This window comes from Trachinotus anak, unplaced genomic scaffold, assembly GCF_046630095.1.
Source record: "Trachinotus anak isolate AG129_WGS33_773 ecotype Australia unplaced genomic scaffold, CSIRO_AGI_Tana_v1 ptg000012l, whole genome shotgun sequence".
NCBI classification, from domain to species: Eukaryota; Metazoa; Chordata; class Actinopteri; order Carangiformes; family Carangidae; genus Trachinotus; species Trachinotus anak.
In genome coordinates, this window is record NW_027273863.1 from 8,347,623 (window position 1) to 8,369,381 (window position 21,759).

At 38.9% G+C, this 21,759-nt stretch overlaps 1 protein-coding gene and 1 long non-coding RNA gene across 2 annotated transcripts in view; one reads left to right on the forward strand and one right to left on the reverse strand.

The window, feature by feature from the left end:
• Positions 1-3,188: 3,188 nt before the first annotated feature.
• Positions 3,189-5,219, reverse strand: LOC139629593 (uncharacterized). Its single transcript, XR_011693004.1, has 3 exons — positions 5,027-5,219; positions 3,968-4,092; positions 3,189-3,580 (listed from the first exon to the last, which is right to left on the reverse strand). It is a non-coding gene; the product is annotated as an uncharacterized lncRNA (long non-coding RNA).
• A 1,030-nt stretch (positions 5,220-6,249) lies between these two features.
• Positions 6,250-21,759, forward strand: part of slc1a7a (solute carrier family 1 member 7a) — a 33,642-nt gene continuing 18,132 nt past the window's right edge. Inside the window, exons 1-2 of the mRNA XM_071492498.1 lie at positions 6,250-6,798; positions 15,396-15,475. Coding sequence (XP_071348599.1) covers positions 6,658-6,798; positions 15,396-15,475 — 221 coding nt within the window. The 5' untranslated portion in view covers positions 6,250-6,657. The remainder of the gene's footprint in view (positions 6,799-15,395; positions 15,476-21,759) is intronic.

Below are 21,759 nucleotides of genomic sequence, written 5' to 3' on the forward strand. Positions count from 1 at the left end.
CATTCCAAACACAGCATGTTTATCTCTCTAGTTTCAGAGAATAAGAGTCTTCACAGAATATTCAGAAGTATCATTTCAAATTTTATAGGGAGTGTGTAAATGAATCTCTCAGTGGGAAATGAATTTCCGGGGTGTGGCAAGGAAAACCAAAGAGTTCTCAGCAAGTGTGTGTTTGAGGAATGAAGCTCATTAAGGGAGTTCAGGTGGGGTGGTGCCTGGAATCTATCTGGTCTGTCAATAATCTTACTGCGGGACATGCTCTGAATAATGTGCCTCAGATAACTGTGGTGTGCTCCTTCTGTTACTATGTGAAACCTCAGGGACTTATTAACTGGATGTTTTCATTTTAAATGAACTTCTGAGCGCTTACTTACACTGCACATAAAGATCCTTTTGTCCCTGTACGTGTGCGTGATTTCATTTAATGTGGCAATTTTCAGATATGACTGCACTATTTAACTAGGCTACTTATTTATTTATGTGTAAAATAAATTTACCCTATCAGAGCTCTTCACACCTGTCTATGTTCTTAAAGCTTAATTTGTTTTTCTTTGTACCTATTTGATTCTGATTTATTATATAAATCCTGAATAACATGAATCGAGGAATATAGTAGCACTGTGGATAAGGACGAGTTAGAGAACATACTGGGAGATACTTTATTATTTAGTCATTAGGTGATGCTTAGTTATAAGTATCTGTGAAATGGAATAAGGAGAACTTTCTTCAAGTCGTTTCTGATTAATCAGCTGCTCGTTCCTTAGTAAGTCCTCAAATTTTTGTGTACCATATTGTAAAGCGATGGTTCTCCCAATAACTTTTTCACATCAAGGACCCCTAAACTGACACAAATTAGACCACGGACCTGGGTCCCCCATCTGATGCGATTTGCGATGGTGTGTTTAATACATTCTGTCATTGTGTTACTTGTGGATGAAATTATGGTGAAATTAAAGGATTCCCTTTTTTGCTGGGGACCCCCAGGAACCTCCTCAATGACCAAACTTTGAGAACCACTGTTGTAAAGCACTATAAAGATTTCTTCACATGTGCAGGGGCTTAGGGCTTGCTAGGGCCCTTGGTGCAGTGTTGTGCAATGGTGAACTGAATTTATTCGTTTGCAACTAATGAACGTAAATGCAACCAGGAGGTGGTAGTAATGCACCAAAAAGCTCTTTGCCAACTGCCAAAAAACATCAGAGGAAGAACTGTGTTGGTTTTTTTTGTTTTGTTTTGTTTTGTTTTGTTTTTTGCCAAAATCCTCATAAAGTTTCTGATTTTACAGCAGCACCCTAGGATTTACAGCACCTGGCATGTAAACTGAAATAATACCACATCTTGCCTGATATTCTTGAACTGCTGCAGGCTAAGAAAAATTCCCATTGCATCTACAGTACTCCTTCACTACAGCTTTAATTTCACTTGCAGAATGAAAAATGTGTACAGAGCAAAGTAAAATTTGTAAACTGATCACTTTTGACTTGTCCTGTTTTATGATATTTTGTTTAAGAAGTAAAACATATTCACATGGGTTTTTCTTGGCTTTTAAAGTTAATCTTTGTTTGTGATTCTATAGATTTTACAGTATTGTGGCAATGGCTGGAAGCTGGGGGTGGATGGGTAGGAAGACGTTCAACTGAAAAGCAAAAAAGGGAAGAAATGAATATGAACTTGTTCATTTTAATCTGTATGAACAGAACCTTGAGCTAGCTCTTGTGTGAACTGTGACATTGTTTTATTGTGTTATACACGCTGTACACATCTTTTTTCCAGATAATAGTCACACTCTATTTGTACGTATCAATGTGCTTAGCCAAACAGACTTCTGACTACACATGTACACATGTACTGTATATGGCATACGTAGGTCCTGGATGCGCCTACAAGTCCTCCAACCTGAACAACCATATAGGTCGATTTTTTCGACCCTCTGATAGGACCCATGGGAGTGTCTCCTGTAATAGCGGTGTTACAGTGGGAGGTGTACTGGATGTTATGGTTACAGTTACAAAAGCACCTTACCTATAGTAACTATGGTTACTATAATAATGGTCATGGCTTCAGCAGGTGTCTAAAATGCTTGTCACGTGATTCATGGAGACCACACAAAGTTCCAGGAAGGTCTAAGCAGGTAATTTGGAAACGAGCGAGAGACGAGACAGAACGGCAATTTTTAAGCAATTTTTGGTAATTACTAGACAATAAATGCATAGATTTATAATATTTATACAGCACGCCGACATATGTAGGTAGTTACATCACTATTTTTTTTTTTAGAAAAAATGTTACTATTTCAGGACATACAGTCCATGTTTGGGGATAACAGCTAGCATCACCTACCTTGTTGACATTTTTAGACTTGGTTAAAAAGTGTGTTCCTGTTGAAAAACAGAATGTTTCAAATTTCAGATTGCATTTAATTTTCTAATATTCCTCTAAGCAATCCCATGGTAACTGAGGGTTTATTGATTTTAATGACTTATGTAAACTTTATGACTTTCAGAGAGGATAGAAGGAGAGTGATAGGTGACTATCAGTGATTGTTACATATTAATTTAATAAATCTCCTATAAACTCAGAAACATGAATAGTATGTTAAGTGGTTTGTACCAGTGTTCTGTCTTGCATATAGTCTGCACCATGGTTTATTGTGCTGTGTGGGGATGCTACAATAGCTCAGAAAAATTTGTATTTAACTCAGGTCAGCAGGAGCTATCTTACAATCACTGCTCCTGACCTATAGCACTACTGACATACAGGATACAGAATCCAACAGTATGACTCCTTATAATATACATTTTGTATTCAGTATTATGTAATTAATATACAATTGATATAAATATAATATAAATTCAGAAGTATTAATTCAACTCCTAGGAAGTTAAATTCAACACTTTAAAAGTGTCTATATTGGTCCACACTAAGTCGAGTTAAAATAACACTTTTGAAAGTGTTAAACAATTAACACTGTGACAGAGTTGGAACAACACTCTCAATAGTTGAAATCTAACACTCACAGTGTTGAATTTTCCTAACACTAGTGTGTAGTGTCAAAAATAAACACTAATTTCAATACTGAATAAGATTTAAATTATAGTAACACTATTGGGGTGTTAAATATATTATTACTACTACTACTTCTAATAATAATAATAATCATAATAATAATGATGATGATGAAGATGATAATAAAGAAAGAAAGAAAATTGCAGTTTGAATCAACATTTATTTCAAACAAGCACACCACATAAAAAAAACAGCACTGGCTTTGCACTACAGGTCACAGGTCACACAACATGGCAATGTGGAACAATGTATGTTTTGTCACAGATCTCATTAGAATTACCATTTGCTATCATAAACACAACTCCATAATATAAGACATTTAAACATTTAGACATTTAAATACAACATAAATTCAGCAGGTATTATAGCAATTAGTTGATTTGCACAAATATTCTGGGTTGTATTGCTAACCTTTCTGAAGAAATGTGTTGAAGTCATCATAGCCATCTTCAGTCTCAGCCACTTTGACATACTTCTGCGTTTCTCCAAATCTCACCTTCACCAACATGATGTACTATGATGAAAAAAAGAAGAAAGTTAGCCAACACCATCACTCCTGAAGACTAGACTATAGCTTAGCTAATTAAATATGCCCAACTCCAGGCCTTGTGCACATGCTAACGTTATGTTGCCATGTAGCCTATAATGTTACTAACGTTAAGCAAATTGTGTATAAACACCCACGCCTCATGTACAAAATGAACATTAATGCACACTTGAAAAAATAGCATCAGGCTACAACAACCATGCTAACCTTAACATTGGACTTAGCCTGCCATGATGTCAGCTAACTTTACACACAGGACTCAGTGAGACTTATTACCGACACATAAAAATACTAACGTTACTGCATAGAATAGAAGGTATTATCAAATAGGCATGCTGCCTTTCATTTACTTACAGAAAGATAGTCGGTGAAGTCCTGAAGGCAGCGAAAAGAAAGTAGTCCGTCATCTGCTGCTGTCCGTGCTCAGACTCCCGCTCAGACTGGGAGTCGTCCCGCTTTTAGGAAAACACGTCACAGATCTGTTGGAGAAACTCTGTTAAGTGTTGATTTTAAAATCAACACTTAATTAATTAACATCAACATAATTAACACCAACTCTTTTGAGGAATTAACTCTCACATAGTTGAATTAAACTAAGCAAGTGTTGAATTAACACTGTATTTTTAACGTATAACACCAACACTGGAAATTTAACACAATTTGCTGTGTATAAACTTTTAAGTGTGATTCCTTATATAATATGGCAGTATAATAGGCATTTACTATGATTTCTTATTGCTGGCTTATTTGAAACACATCATGTTTTGTTTTAAATCTCATCGTGGTCCACTCAGCAGCCCTGACCTGCTGCATCACTGCTCCTCCACCACGCAGCACCTAGTGCTCCTACAGCAGGTTACTAGTATACACCAATAAGATTCCTTATACAATACAGTAACAGAATACATGTGTGAAGATTACTTTTATAATATGTTAGTATAATACTTTTAGCATTAAGTGTGAATCTCCATTTATTTCCTTACCTTTTAGTCTCAAATATGCAGTTTTGCGATGTATCACAAAAATAGCTCACTTCTTTATTATTATGTACTTTTACTCCAAAATAAATATACACATACACCGCTATTTATATATTTAATTATGTATACTAATATACTTTATATATTTAACTAATATTTAAATACCCCTAAAAATCACGTAAAGAAGCATGTTACTCTAATTCAACAACACTGGATGAAATGGCACTACGAGAATGGATTTTAAAATAAATAGGCTGCTCCTGGTTAATGTTGTGTGTTGTTGACCGAATCCATGTCCAGTATCTTAGTCTAATCTGTTATCTGTTAACGTCCCTAAATCTTCTAATTTAGTGGGGGAAATCCACTAACCTGCTTTAATGCACTTGATTCAGCTGTGCTGATAATATACAAGCACATTCTTTAAACGTCTTACCTTTTAAATGTGTGTCCCAAACAGCACATACTATTGCAACTCTGCTGCGCTGCTTGTATTTGCTGCTAACTTCCAGGAACTATTGAGACGCTCCATGATCTGCCATTGCTGCAAAAATTTTTAAAAATGGTCCATTGGAGTGAACGGAGACGACGACGTGACTCTGTCTTTCAAGGGCTCTGGGAAAATATTGTTATTTGGGTCAATATAAGTCCTTCCTCAACATTCCACGACCTTTGTTGTTATGGTTACAATCATAACAATGTGGGAAATGATAGAAACAACATAAACTGCTATTTTCACACGGGAATCAAACACAGCTAACCTGTGTCATATTCCTGTGTTTTGTTGACCCATCCATCCACCCCAACCTCCTCCTGACGTGGACTTTTTCGCTCTATAAACTATGTCACTTTTCCCTTTGCTAATTACTACGGCTGCTAGATGTCACACATGGCACAAATGAACCATGGGATTACATCAGGACATGTATTACGTTAGGACACTGATTTTGTCACTGTATGTACAGTGGACTTGTCCAGGAGAACGTGGTTCAGGCACTGGAAGTGTGGCAACTAGCCTCTACCAAAATAAGAGAACTCAAAAGCTATTTACATACAGCTCTTTATATTTTCAATGTTATTTCCACGCATGCACATCTCCCTCCATCATGATGAAGTGTTGATGCCTTTTATTAGTTTTTTAAAACAGAATCAACTCAGAAAGGGTAGCTGTGATATTATGATGCACTGTGGGCTGCCCTGCTAGAATTTTTTTTCTTTAAACACTCATCATGTCCCTTGCCTGTGATCATATCTTAATTTCACCTTCAGTTGTATCTTCGTCATTATGTTCAATCAGGTGTACTGTCCCTCTGTGAAACATAACTACTCACCAGGACTGTGAGGCCCTGTTATTGTTTTGTGCTGTTATTTACCTCATGTCACTTGTGTAATTTTTTTCTCAGTTTTTTTTTTCTTTTTGTCGGTCTGGAACAATCCACTGTCCAATTGTTCAGAGAGCTCTCTAATCCAGCCTTAGATCTGAGTCGTGCAGCGCAGCCTAATAGGATCTTAGTATTAACCCTGATGACAATACTGCCAGCTGTCGCAGAGCCCCCTGCTGGCCACCAGGAGGAATGTATTGGGGGTGGGGGGGGGCAGGGCAGGGAGGGAGGTGACTGACAGAGGGACAGAGATAGACAGTGTGTCTGTGTGATGCTCATAGTCTCGTGGAATTACCGAGGAAGCAGGTCAGAGGAGGAACACAGAAACTCCTGAAGTTCTTTATTTTTGGACGACTACCTCTTTAATTTTACTTTTCAACGCCCTCCGTTAACCAAAATCCCAACTTTTTTTTTTGCTTTCTTTAATCTTTTTTCTTTCTGGGTTGTTTCTTCTCTCCCAATCCCAACTTCTTCGTCATCACTCTGCATCCATCCAGCGTGCTTCACCTGCTGCACCCACAGTCGGCCATTTCTTCGAGTTCAGTGGCGGCTGTTGGCTCTGTGCTGATTCTATATGGCTGAATAGGTGATAAAAGGGGTGGTTTTCTCTGAGGGGGGTTGCGAAGTTGCAGTCAGGACCAGGACAAGCAGGAGGAGGAGGAGGAGGAGGAGGTAGTGGAGGAGAATGGCAGTGGCTCTGGATGAAGTGTGGGGGCGGGTGAAGAATGTCTGCAAGCAGAACGGACTGCTCATCCTGTCTGTGCTGGCCGTGGTCATTGGCTGCTTGCTGGGCTTCTTTCTCAGAGGCAAGCAGCTCTCTGAGCAGGTCAGTTGGTTAAAATGACCCCCCCCCCCCCCCCCAACCTCCACCACCCCTCCACATACACACACTAGCCACCTGCCCACCCACCTGCCTACCTCACCCCCCCATGCCCCCGACCCCCCAAGTATCTGAGTGTGACCCCCTGCCATCTCCTTAAATGCCAAGATGGATTCAGACACCACAACTCCTAATACAAAAGATTATCCTATTCCTTGTTCTCCGCCTCTTCCTCTTTACCTCCACTCCATGAGCTTCACACCGACACTTCCACCATCACACACACACAAATATGGACTGCTATCTCTGTGAGGGCATTGTATGGACTAACGTTCAGTCCCTGGAGGCTTAGCCATAACAGCTAACATCCCTAAGCCCAACTTCTAACCGTAACCTAGTCGTGATTCTGATTTAACCTTAAAGCCAAATCTTAACCCTTAAATTAATCATTAACCAGGCTTGATTTTTGTCCCCACAGTGGGATGAGTGCACAGTACATATATTCGACTACACACATGTTCACTTTAGATAAAGCATTTTCACATTATTTATGTAAATCAAAACATAGGTTCCACCACCACAATCAGCCACAGTAGGATCATTAAAGTGAGCAATGGGGCGATGCAATAAACAACGGATTGTGTTTCGGACAGATGGGGATGATGAGAGGCCTGTGCTGATGGGTATTTAGTGTCACCTAAGTGACTGATGCTCGATTCTTCACACTGCTCACAGTCAGATTGCAAAAGACTGTCAGAAATGCAGCGTTAAGAGGTCTCCAGGGTTGACTGTTTTTGATGAGAATAAGAAAAACACAACATGAAAGAGGTTAGCTCGTTCAAACTCATCTAAAAGCTAGTTTTTCTGCTACATCGTGTACATAATATCGCCAAAAATATATCCCCAAGAGCAAGGAAAAAGGTTTTGTGCTGCTTTTTAGATATGTGAAACAGTTTCTCCTCAGTCGCTCAGATTGCCTATACAGCCTCAGAGCAAGGCTCAGTGTATCCATGCAAAGGGATCGCCATAGGGGAGATTAGTTGTCAATCATTCACCGAGACATCAAGTCAACAACATATTATTTGTGTTCACTTATATAATTCACACAAAACTGAGGGGAAGTGGAACTAAATAGTTGGTATTCAGCAAAATGCTAAGAGGCTGCTGCAGCAATGGCATAATTATTCCTTCTAACCATTTGGTTGGTAATGGCTTCAATTATTGTTAGAAAGAAACTGAAAGAAAGATTGTTCTATTGATTCTTCCACTAATTATAAGTTGGAATGGCTGAGAAAGCCTGCATCAAACTGAATTTGACTTCAAGGCTGAAAAGCTATCATAATATGGTCGCCTGAGATGGAACAGAAAAATACAGTGGATTAAAACTTGGATGATCATTTTTTCCCTTTGGAAGTGGTGGGTGTATGTGTGCTTTTCTATATATGATGTAACATGTGTGTGGGTATTGCAAAATAACGTTTGAGCATTAACGTGCTCCCAAAAGAATTTCCAGCAAGAGACAGGAGAACTTCAGGTGTTTGGCTTCTTCATGATTTTGCTTTGAACCATGTGTTGCATGGGAGAACAGTGGCGGTCGTCTGTTTTATATGGAGCACACATCTCCTTTAAGAGGTCCGTGTGCATGTGTGCAAACTCGTAATAATATAAGTGGAAAATCCTAGCCGCTGACAGCTGCTGGTGGAGCTCACAGCACAATGTTTAAAAAGCTAAATCATTCATCCTCCCACATGGTTTGGTTAAGATACTGCAGGTGATATGTGCAGATGCATTTTCAAGTAGAAATAAGTCCTTGAAAATGCATGTCCATTCTCTATATTCTCAAGGAGCCACTGGACTGAATTCATCACAGTGAACACATTAGTTCATATTTCCCTGTCCTGCTGCTGTTTGGTATAGGTGCATACCGGCAGCAGAATACAAAAACCAGAATTAAATAAATTATGTACACAGCGCGGCTAGCACATGTGTGTCTGCTTTCTAAAATTTGATATCTGTTCGTTTAATGGACTTGCATGGGGGGGGGGGCTTGCTCAGGGTTGCCTCTATAAGAAGAAGAAGACACCTGAGAACCTCTCACAACTTCAGCATGTCTGGCCTCAAATTGGCTCAACTTGGCAATGAGACCAGGGGATTTGATGTAAAGAGGAAATTATACTGAAAGACACGGCCCCAAAGACACAACCAACGACAGTATGCAACTTGATGGCTCGCCGTGCTGAGAAAAGTCAGTATGACAGCTATTTGTCACAAAAAGCCTGCTTATCCTCTCAATTAAAATATATATCAAGAGTTTACAGTCATGCTAGAAACTCTGTGGGCTAAATGCTAACATTAGCATGCCACAACTCACAATAACAATGCTAAAATGTTGTTGTTTAGCAGATTGCTTACAGTGTTCATTAGCTCAGTTAAGCATGTTAGCATGCTAACATGTTCTACTTAGCACTGAAGTCTGAAAAAATATTATTAGTGAAACACGTTTGGTCAGAAACCAAATATTGGACAATTGTTATTTTGTAATTTTGCATGGATTAGGCTAGATACAGTGAATAATCAAAGTCAGAAGGATTTATCAGATGCCATCCACAGAGCCAGGACACTATAATGGCTGACACCACAACAGGTCCCCACCCCCACCCAATGTATGATCGTTGACAAGAAATAAGTCTTGTAAGTGGCCTTTGATTTGAAAATTGTAGTCATAACACATTTCTAAGGTCAAGAAGGAACCTTTAGATTAGTGTGATCAGATTTGACCTCTTGGCACCTCAAACATCAAACATAAGCAAAACCTATTTCTACTATAATGCAAAAACAAGTGCATTGACAGGGCTTAATAAATAGCATTTACGAGATCTAGTTCCTTTGTCTCTGCCAGTGACTGAGGGTTGAAATAAATGATGAGTATTGGGATAACACAGATTAGACAGATTGTGTTTTTTAAAAGGGAAAACATTTATTTCTGCATCTCTGCCATAAACATAGAGAACTGACCTTGTGATTGACAGGCTAGACAATCTGCCCACGCTGAACCTGCCAAGACAGTTTGTATTCCCTCAGCAGGAATCTCCATAACACTGAATGGCCCCCAAAATTGTTTTTTTCTTTTTAATTATAAATCACAAATGGAGAGGATTTCAAGCCTTTGAAAAGAGCAGAAAAATTCAATTGTATGTGGAAGCACTCTGATGTTTGTGTAACAATGGAAAAAGCATTTAGTGTAGTGAGGAGCATGGTGGTGGATTTGACTGTGACTGTGTGACAGCTGGCTCGGTGAGGGTGAAGGCAAAGGTGAGGACAGTTAAGCTGACACCACATACATGAATACGAGGTGAAAGCAAGAGTTTAAAGTGCAGGTGTGTGTGTGTGTATTATGGTGTTTTACTGTAGTGCATGCTTACATTTATACGTAGCACTCTCTGTGTTAGTGTTGAACTCTCTGTTCAGTGGTTGAAGGTCCAGATTTATTTTTATTTTTTTACTTTTATTGACAGAGACTGATTGGATTGTATGATTTGGAGCTCGTGATCAACACAAGGGGAATTAAAAACTGTAATATAAGCGTACTTGAAACGTCTGGCTTTCAGTTCAGGCCCATCAAAAATATTTTCTTCCTTCATCCTTTTAACAGAAGAAATGTTGACAATCATCAAATGATGGTCAGTTAGTTCATGGCAATTTTATTTGGATAGCACATTTTATAGACAAATAATTAAAGCCCTTTACTGAACGCATTGAAAGAACAGCATAATAAATGTGAGTTATGAGTAAAATTATGGAGTAATTGAAGTTTTAATGAAAATAAATGGTATTTGAATGGTATTTTTATTAAAAGCAATGGCAAACAGAAAGAAATAACTTTATAGCACATTTTTCAAAAACAGCTCTTCGAGTAATGGAGATACACTATCTAACAGTGCAAGAGTATCCAAGGGTTGATGGTTTCTTAAATGACGTGTGTCCCTGCTGCTCAGCATAAGGACCTAATGTGTGTGTATGTATGTGTGTGGGTGTGTGTGTACCAAATATTTCTTAGCGTAAAAAGCCTGTGTGTTTGTTCCACTGTTAGCAGATGCCTGGACTCAGAGACAGCTGTGTTTGTCCTTCATGCACACAGACAATGAAAACCCACACACACATACATGCACACACACACTCAGCCATTTGATGTATTTGATGCATGAATGCTTCTTTCACAGAAAGAAATAAAACACAAAACATACTAAAGTACCCAGAGCCCACACACACACACACACACACACTCAGCCATTTAGCCTAAAAGCGCCCTCACTCAAAAACAGAGGCAAAAAGCTTTTATTGCTCCATCATCTCACTGCACAGATGTGCTGTACTTAAATTAGATTTTTTTAATTTCCAACTCTTGCCTTTGTTTTTTTTTTGTTTTGTTTTTTTCCGCTGGCTTTTTCCCCTTATGGCTTACTCAACGTTTTAAATTGTATATCACGAACAAGAAACTTTCCACCCTCTCATTTACTTTGCATCCACTCTTTAACCTCAGATTCTTACCGCATGGTATCCTTTTCATTCAATTTAGTCAATATCTCCTCATTAGATTTACAAAGATTTGGAAATCCTTTGTTTATCCCTCTATATATAGCCTTCTATAGCTATATAGTTAGCATGTTAGCATAGCTGTTTACTCTGTTTCAGTCTCCTCCACCTCCTGAGAAAAATATCTTGCTCTTCAGCTGCTAAATTCTATGTTCACCATCTAGTTATTAACTTTGTCTGTCTGTCTTTTGATCTGGTGCAGGTACAGCTTTTTTAATGAAAAGAGCTGCCAGCAGCAGTTGTAAACAATGTTTCAAGGGCAATGAGAGTGACCTGAAACAGAAAACCAAAACAATGAGCTAAAGGACACTAAAAGGTTCAATAGAGCTGAGAGGACCAACTGAGTAAGGGAGACTGTCCTTCTATAAAGAACAACACATGACATCAATGCCAGCAGCTTATTATCATTATTATTATTATTATTATGACCCATACTTACATTTTATTATCAAATCTCTGGTGGCCATGGAGCAAAGGAGAAAGTGACAAGTGGCAAGGTGGTGGAGATTGGGGTGGATCGGGTGGGACAACAAAACACTGGATTTTCCCACAGCAGAGCAATGTTTGTTTCCGACGTGTAACCACTAAAGTAATTTCGTTTATCCATGACCTTTCCACAAGCTTCACCATGTGTTTATTATCGTAACAATGACAACAAAGGTCCTCTATCCTTACAGAGGAACTTATTTTTTTACCCAAACCATCATCTTTTCCTAAACCTAACCAAGTAGCAGTTTTCCTTGACCATTCCACAACCTTAACTGTGTCTGTTTGTTATTGTTACTATGATGATACAGGTCCAGTACGCCTGCTGCTGGTACTCTTCTACAGAATGTGTTATAGTTACCGTGATGACCAAAGTCTGTTACACCTGCAATTATGACAACCTCATGGAGGTTCCCAGTTTTCTCCCAAAGAAAATTATTTTTAGCGTTTTTCCAACACCTGGTACCAAGTCAACTCGACTGTACTTGACTTGACTCTGCTTGACTTGAGTCACTTTTGATACCAGGCCCTTCTTTTTCCTTTGCAGATAGCACTCCCTCATTACTATAGCGACGACACACTAAGTCATTGTGACATCCTCTTCAATGTTACATGCACAAACAATAGACGATACCAAAGGTAAACAGTGAAACATCTGCACCTCCTCAGTTGACCATGGCTTGGTATTGCGGGTTGCCATACTAAAAGTATAGTACAATTACACTCTGTAACAGGCTACAGAGCACAGTGTACAGGCGTTTGAAAATTCTCTTGGTTTGTGCAGAGTATCTTGCACAATGATGATGCAGTAATGATAAAAACCTCAGCAGAGGTGATACCAAAATAAGTACCAGGTAAGAAAAGCACATAAAAACGACTTAAAGTTCAGTTGAGCTGAGTTGGTACCATGAAAGGGGCTTTTTGGCTTTTTCTATCTTAAGAGTATGATCATAAGTGGGGGCTGGGGTGTAAAATGACTTCTAAATTGAGAGTTCAGCCCACCCTTTATTGTGCAGTAATCTCACACTTGACCTTACCACCACTTGTGAAAAAGTTCTTTAGCTATTCAAACTCATTTTCTTGGGGACTGAAATACGTCCAGTTGTTCACCTCTTAAAGGGGAACTCTAGTAATTTTACTCTACCAATTTTGAATAAGCTGTATAAAGTTTTCTGTGGCTCCAGACAGAGCGAGATGAAGTCTGATAAATTGTGATATCATTTTAGTCAGGGTTAGTTGGAGCTGAAAACTGCAAGTTAGAAAATAAAAATAGATCTTTCAGTGTGTAGTTAGAAAGTAGTGAGCTCACCAGACCTATGTAGCCTGCTCCTCATCTCTGCTTGAGGCTACTAAGTTAACACACCTACTGTAGGTGTAAAATGCTGAGTCAGTGGAGTGCTTTTTTAAGCAAAGATTGTTTTCCCATAACCCACAAAATGTTATTGGTTTCGATTAATATCAAAAATCTATTTGCCAATTCCCAAAATCAAATATTGCATTTCTTATTCTTGCATGGCGATATAAGAAATCGAACTCAGAAGACAAATCAAGAAGATAAATATGGTCACTGTGTGATAGATAATATATTTTCTTTTACTTTGCCAAGTATCTTATGATCCCCAGATGATGCATTACATAAACACTAAATACATTAGTGACACCTCCTGATTACAATTGCATCACCGTACTATGATAATGTAATTTTTACTAAAAGTTATACTTAAAGAAAACCTGTGTGAACAAAAGGTCATTGTGACTAATTACCAATGTCAAGAAGGCCTCTTCCTGCTGTTTATTATGCTTTACTGAAACCAATGGCTCCCTGGAGAGCAGGAAATTAATCCAAGAAAAGTTATCTGTTGGCTTTTGAAGATGCTGGAAACCAGTGTTAAGTATGTATGGTGTATAAGTAGTATGTAATCGTCCTAAGAGGCAGAACTGAGTATGTTTATTTATAATATTAGTTAAAAATACCAAAACAAAGTAATGGAGGTAACCAGATAAATGAGGTTGAAAGATTGTTTAATTGTGTCACAGTAGGAGTTGTAACCTTTCTAATGAGTATTACCTGTTTACCTGTAAAATGAATCAAGGACCAAAATGACTGAAACATGATGAAACTCCACACAGCAACCTCTGTTACCTCATTACATCATAGAGTGAATACAATACAATGAACAAGCCTTTAATATAGAGACTTCTATTCAGAGTGCCTAATCAAATACATAAGTGTAGCTGTGCATCTAATAATATGGCTGCTTTTGTGAACAGTTATGTAAATCTGAATACACTCAACTCAGTGCTCTTATTTTTTAGCCACCATTAGATAATTTAATTAAATAAGTTATATAAGTAATTCACCATGCAAATATGTCCTCAGTTATGGTCAATTACTTTGTTTCTGTCAGTGATTAGCTCCATCAGATATTTTTATTGGCCACTACCACTGTTCAGTTAATGGACTTTATAATTAAAAGCAAAGGCAGCAGCAAAATGAAGCAGCACACATTACTGAACACGGGGGAATAATAAAGGTAACACAGGTTACAAGTCTTATAAGTCCTGTTGTTGAAGAATGACTTGAAGAAAAAATGCAGGACTGCACTCTTTAGCGATCATCAGACCAACTGGGGCAAACACTTCAGTGCCTCATGCTGCCTCAAACTTTTTGAGCCATACTGGGAAAATGGCTGGCAGGATGGCAGCGGCGGTCTGCCAGTCGGTCAGGCCACCACTTTGGTTCAGACTGAAATATTTCAACAGTTACTGGTTAGATTGCCATGATGGACATTTATGTTTTTAATGCTAATTAGCACATGTTAGCATGCTAACATACTAAAGTATTATGGTGAACATGTTAAACATGCCAGAGCATTGTGATTGTGACCACACTAGCATACCGATTTAGCTCAAAGCACTGCTGTGCCAGAAGTACAGCCTCACAGAGACGCTAGCATGGCTGTAGAATCTTTTGTTTTTTATTTGCACACATTTATTACTGGAAGGCAACAGGTATTATTGACAGGAAACTGAAAAGGGAAAAAGTTCCAGTGTTTTTTCTTTTCTTTAAAGAAGTGATCAAATGACCTCCTCTCAACTCCTCTGGGAGAATATCACAGCAATATAAAAGCTAACAGCAGGGAGTCTGTGGCGGCTGACCTGTGAGGTCTGGTGGTCTCATAGCTTTTCAGCAGCACTAACCTTTTTCTCGAAGAAAGGCTCACGTTTTATACAAGAGATTGAAAAGCTGGAAGCCATTTGTTCTCTGTTTTCTTTCCCTGACCAAATTTTAGCTGCAGTATTAAGAGCTTCACTGTCTCTCAAGGTCTGGTTTAGAAAAGAAGCATCTTATTGTGCTATATGTGCAGTTTTTATTGTGATTGGCTGAAAAGTGATATCTGATGCAGTGCTATTACTCTGTATATGTCACTAACACAAACAGGAATCGTGCAGGTCACCATACCTAACCATGTGTTGTATAATTCAATGTTATAAACAGTGTGTTTTTCTCTTTCCACTTGCAGGAGGTGAAGTACTTCCAGTTCCCCGGAGAGCTGCTGATGAGGATGTTGAAAATGTTAATTTTGCCCCTCGTCGTGTCCAGGTAAGAGCGGCTCACAGCAAAATACACACACACACAAACACACACACACACACACACACACACGCACACACACACACACACACAAACACACACAAACACACACACGCACACCCACACACATACAATAAAACTTAAACACATACAAACAATAACATGCCCTCTGTGCTGAATTCCAAACTTAATAAAAGTGTTGTGTAATAATATGGGTGGATGCTGATGTTCAGGGCAGGGATGTGTTTGAGCAATCAGTCAGTAAAGAATTAAAAGGAGGAACATAAAATATAGCTATTGCACTATTTGAATTTCCCTAGGGATTAATAAAGTATTTTTTATCTTTTTATTTTAATATATACGTATATTTGCTTTGATATTCTATAATTGTATATATATGTATATTTTATTGTCTGTGCTGAAGGGAATAGAACAATATTAAACCAAACTGTACTGAACTGTGAACAGGAGATATGTGCAGTCACTTGGAGAGCATCATTGTCACTGCAGTCACTCTCCTCCGCCTCTTCACATATGCAGTGAGTTTTGCTGTCATATGCTGCACTACCATTTTGCAGGGAGCACACTGTTGCCTCTGCCAGTGGTTGATTTAAAAAGAAATGTACCATCTGAGAAATCAGAGCTGCTGACCCCACTAGCCTCACCTCTTTGTTTCGATGAAACATAAAATTTGACCAGCCTTGGAACTATTTGGCTGTTATGCTGAGAACATGGGGACTGCATCAGGATGAGCTGTTTGAATGGACTTTGTAGGCTCTGAGACAATTGGATATCAATGTTTGTCCTCACTTATCTCCACATGGTCATATGGAAAAGTGCTGTATTACTGTGTATAGCGGAGAGAACAGCTAGTTTTGATAGCATGAAATATATTAAATGAAAATAGCAATGTATCTCACACCTCTGGGTACATTTTGTTGTTTGTAGTGGCTGCATCTGCATCAGACATCGTTTGTCTTACCTTATTTGATTTCTGCCTTTTAAACCCGTCTCTTATCCACCCAGCCAATCTCCTGTCCCTAGTGACCACCAGTTTGTTCATCTACTGTCAGTAGCTGGAGTGAAGGGTTTATCCCTTAGTGTGAATGCAAATCCCAGTATTCATAAATTTAAAAACCTTAGTAGATATTTAAATATGAATCCACCTGCACACCCACCTCTGACTTAGAGCCACAAGGTCAGGGTCATCTTATTGGAACGGACCTCCATGGAACATAGGAAATTACAGTTAAACAACATGGCAATTCAAAATCTTTTATATAAGACATAAAAAGGAAATGTTGTAAGACAAGATGTAAAAGAAACAAGAGAATGGATTTAAAAAGAGTAAAATAAAAAAGAAGATACAAAAAAGTAAGTTACATTTGAATAAAACAAATTAAACAGGACAATAGGATTAACAATGGAGTTACAGTGCAGTGAATGCTGTGAATGAAAACTCCCAAATTTAATTTAATGGAAAGCAGAGGCAAACAGAAATGTTTTAAGCCTTATTTGAAAAGAATTGAGAGGTGTTTGCTTCAGATAGACACATTCAATCATGCAATTTTACCTCACCCAGTTCCACCTCCAGTTAAAGTTTAAAATCATGTAGTTCATCTACAGCCTTGTTTTTCTTTTGGGGTTTTTTTTGTGCATGGCCTACAGATTTGCTACTGTGGCTGTGTGTCTGCATGGTGATTAATTTAGATGAAAGTAAAACCCAGATGAGACTGCACCAATTTACCTTTAAAAAAAATCCAGGATTAGAGAGTAATGTTCATATAGAAGTAAACCTGTTGTCCTTTTATAGCTTTGGATGTGTTCTTAGAGGTGCATAGGATGTCAGATTTTCCATTTTGACTATTTTAGGCCCAAAGCTCTTAGTTGCCTGCATGAGGTCAGTGATGTCCAACACACAAAAAAACTCCCAAAACAAATCATGCAAACGCACCGGTTACATGCAGGGTGCTTTGTGCAATAAGCTACTTACAATCTATGCAACAGCAAAGACTGGATGAGAAGTTAATCCTCCCTTCCTCTCTCTGTCTCTCTCTGTCTGTGCCTCTCTCTGTCTATATCTCTATCTTTTTCTGTGGCTTTCTCTTATATACTTGTCTTTCTGTCTTTTTCTCTGTAGTTTAAGGCAAAGGGCAGTAAGAGTTTTTATTTGTACTTTTATGCATGCTCATGGTCCACTCCCCCAGTTTCACAGATTCAGAGCAGGAGATCACTTCAGTGCAGGTTTCCTGCCAAACGTGAGGCACGTGAGGGCAAGAGACATTAATTACATCTAATCTGAAACAGTGCATACAGGCAGGATGCCAAACGTACTTCAACAAACTGCATCATAACACGAGAATGTAAAAGCAATCAGGGCAAACATCCCATCACTCAGCATGGGCTCAGGCTGCTGGAGCTCCTGTTGCATCTGCAACACACTCAATGTCTCTGGTACCTGCTTGACACTTAATGAAGGCAATAATGGATACAGAAGGTAGAAGGCACATCTTGTTCCTTCACAGCTGTCGTGTTTGGACCAATCACTATCCACCCACTCCCACCCAGTTTGCAGAATATCTACATATCTTTGCAACCCACTGCAGACATGCATGTCAATATCCAGCCACAGAGAGCAAACTCAGTCTTGATTCATACCCTGCTTTCCTCTCTCTCTGTCATGGCCTCTGATGTCGGCAGAGCGATTGGGTTGCACAGACTGGATTGTTGACATGGCGCATGGCGCATGGTACAGCAGGGCTTATCTAGGGGTGAATATCCGACCCAGCCCTATAGCCTGCCTGTCCCCATTTTTTTTCCCCTGCCAGGGCCATCTGCGCACCAGCCAAAGCGGAAACCAGATTATCCCATGAACGCGTCATGCACAATCAATGGCCACACCACTTACTGCCTCCGTATGGTCCATGTTTCTTTTACTTTTTTGGATTGTAATAGAAATAAAGAATTAAATAAAACTAGATTTTGAAAAAATATAAACGATATGTTTATTCAATTCTTTGCTGTTTCTGATCAAAGACAGCATTAAAATTTTGATAATGCCCTCGGAAGCTCTTATTCACCAGTGCCTTGGCTGAGATCTGAAGGTCAAAGGTGAAGAGCAGTTTTAATGATATGCAGCATCCGCACAAACATATGGCTGATCCAAACCCTATTCAGAGTGCTAATGGTTGCATCTGCATTAGTGGGACATCTCGCAATGAGGTGTAAATGAATCTTTCTAGCCTATGATGGCAGACAGTGCTGTCGTATGAGCGCCTATTTGTCCATCTGATATTTATCTTCTTCTCAGTCGGTTATCTCCATGTTCAGCTTCAAGCTGAATGCTCAGTTACTCACTCAAGAAATAATCAGCATGGAAGAGCACTGCGAAACAGATGATGATGTGAGTGGGTCTGTCCTCCAGCTTGTTTACGAGGTTTGGAGAAATATGAATCACATATAGCCTGGAAGCATGTTTTGTTTTAATGTGAAGCTCCCATAGGTGTTTGTTTTTCAGTAAATAAATAAATAAATGGAATACAGACCGAAATTTGAATACTTGATTGGGAACCCTAAACATGGTGCACAACATCTACTGAAGATAAAAAAAAAAGAAAAGATCTGTGCATCTTAAACATTTAAGTAACATGTTTTCTCATTCATCTTAACTATTCACGCTGTTTTGATTTTCCTATCAGCCCCTCTGTGTTTGGATTTCAGATTAGAGTAACACGTGGAAGAGGATGTGTGAAGCAATACTCGTCCTTTGCATTCAGATTTTTTTTTTTTTAATCACCTGATTTTCTCACACAGGAGCTGCAGAATAATTCTTTGACAAAAAGAAGAATAAAAAAAATAGATAACATGAGCCACAGTGATTTTCCAGATGCAGCGCAAACGTAGAAGTGAATAGATGAGTGCGACAGCTTCAACTTTAAGTCCTTGTACTCTTTTCCAGGATGTCAGGATGACTCATCAAGTCATAATGTTATGCTTAAATCATTATGATGTCTTTGCACAGTCGAGCAGATAAGATGTGCACATCTCCAGCTCGATGCAGCCTAATTTGTTCTGCTGGTTGACAATGGAGTCTGAATAGTTTTTCTAGATATTTCATCAGGTTGTCAGACCACATTCATAAACTGCATTGCCCACTAGAGAATATAAAACACTGGAGACCAAAAAATTCTAAGTAAGATATTGTTCTAAGGTATAAGTGCAAAAATAAACTCATGTCTCTAACTCACCAAACATCTATGCATTTAGATCTCATTTGCTTGTGTGTCTTGTGTTGTGTAACATTTTCAACAGCCAAATTTCAAAGGCAATTCAATTCATTCAAATTGACTGGCTTAGACTAGTGAAGTTGCTCGTGGGGGTGAAGTAAACCTGTGTAAAATTCTAGCTGGCTGAACTTTGACCTGCAAATTTGCAAGATGACCAAGAGAGTGCTGCAGGAATGAGTCTAAAATCCAGAAATACTTAAACCCATTGACTTCCAGTTTTTGAGTAGATGTTTGAAATAAGGTTTGTGGTTAACACAAAATCTATAGACATTTTAACATTTTAACAATTTATTCTACGACATAAAGTATGTCAATAAAACGGACCACTCGTGATTTTTTAGGCTTTATGTGTTTTCAAAAAAGGTGGTTGCTCACAAGTGGCTTAATGAGACTCAGGTTGTCGGAGACAGTGAACACCAAACACGAGAACGTATTTCCCCACCAGTCCACCTCTACAGCCTGAAGGTGTTTCCACTCGTACTTCTGCAAACTAGTACTGAATTTGTAAGAGAAAAGGCTTTTGTAAAAGAGGCAGGCACTACATCAAATCAAAGCTGGAAGTTTAGTGGTGGTGAAGTCTGAGCATCATGCTCAAAGGCTAACCCAAGGCCAATTCATTTGCTGGCTAATTAGCTAGTTACCAGGCTAACAAGTCAGGTATATTGAGCACAGACACTTTCACATTGTTTGTCCATTTGCATGAAAAATCCTCCAAAATGCACAAACACAACTGGGAGGTCACAATTATCTCTGGCTACAGCTGTTTTTGTAAGCCAGTGCTGGAATAAGTGCATTTGAAATTGATAGTGATGCGCTCCTATCTCATGTTGTGTCTTGGAAGTAGAGCAGTAAGTGGGTGGAGTTATCATTGTGGATCTGAAAGTAAAATTTGATGGCTATATCATTCACATGGTTTTTAAACGTCAAGGTGTTTTAATGTGAAATGCAGTACAGCAGTGAGTCCCAGGTGGAAAGTTGGCATGGATCTTATAAGATCTGCTGTGTAGTCTTGTTATTGGTTCACTGATTTCCTCTGTGGCGAGGGAGCAGAGTGGAAGACAATAGGATACTGTTAAAAGAATGATCGTTTGAAGGTAAGTGTCAGAAACAGTATGAGTGAGATATGGTCTGAGCCTCTTAAAAACATTTAATTTCCGGTTGAGCTTCTTTGTTAGACTATGAAGCAGCTTGGAAAACTGTTGTTAGCCATTCTTAGCTGTTAGCTTGTTGGCAGTTCAACTCGCCAGGTGAGAAGTCACAGCTCAATTTCACAGTGTCACTCTCAGGTGCCTGTGGATCTGCATTTTCTGCTTAGAGATTGGTGGTGGAGAAAATTAAAAACCTCAACTGTGTGCTGCCTGATAAAAGCTGTAAACTAATTTATATGTGTAATCTTCAACACTCAGCAGTATGAAGAGGTGTGAAGATTGTTTACTACCTTATGGATTGAAACATGTGGTAGTCCTCTATTACCGAAGCACAGTTCATTCCACAGAAACATATATGTCCTTATATATGTGATAACGTAGCATGGATACCACATACGCAGGGTGTCATGCTGCTTTGTTTCTGCCCTTTCCGAGAAGCAGAAACTTGGCATCTGATGTCACAGATGTCTGCTCGATGTCACTGGTCAGCTCAGCAGGTCAGGCAGTGGAGTTAGATGAACAAGAGGTTTATAGAGAATTGGTTTTCTTAATCTCAGCATACAGAGACAGATAAACAGACAGCAGGGCAGTGAGACCTTCAGTTATTATTTGCTTAAATCATCAGGTCCGTTTTAGTGCACCTGTAGTTCAACTTGATATATGTCCTGTTTCACCATTTCTCCACAAGACTTCACAGAACACAACTAATAACACATGTAAATAACATGGACCAGCCCTGACCTTCATTTGAACCGGTGACACAATTCACACACAATGACTGGTACTGACTTCCTCACAGCGAGAGGTGCAGAGTGTCATGTCAGCAGGGTGACAAGTGCGTCATCTAGAAATATCTGTA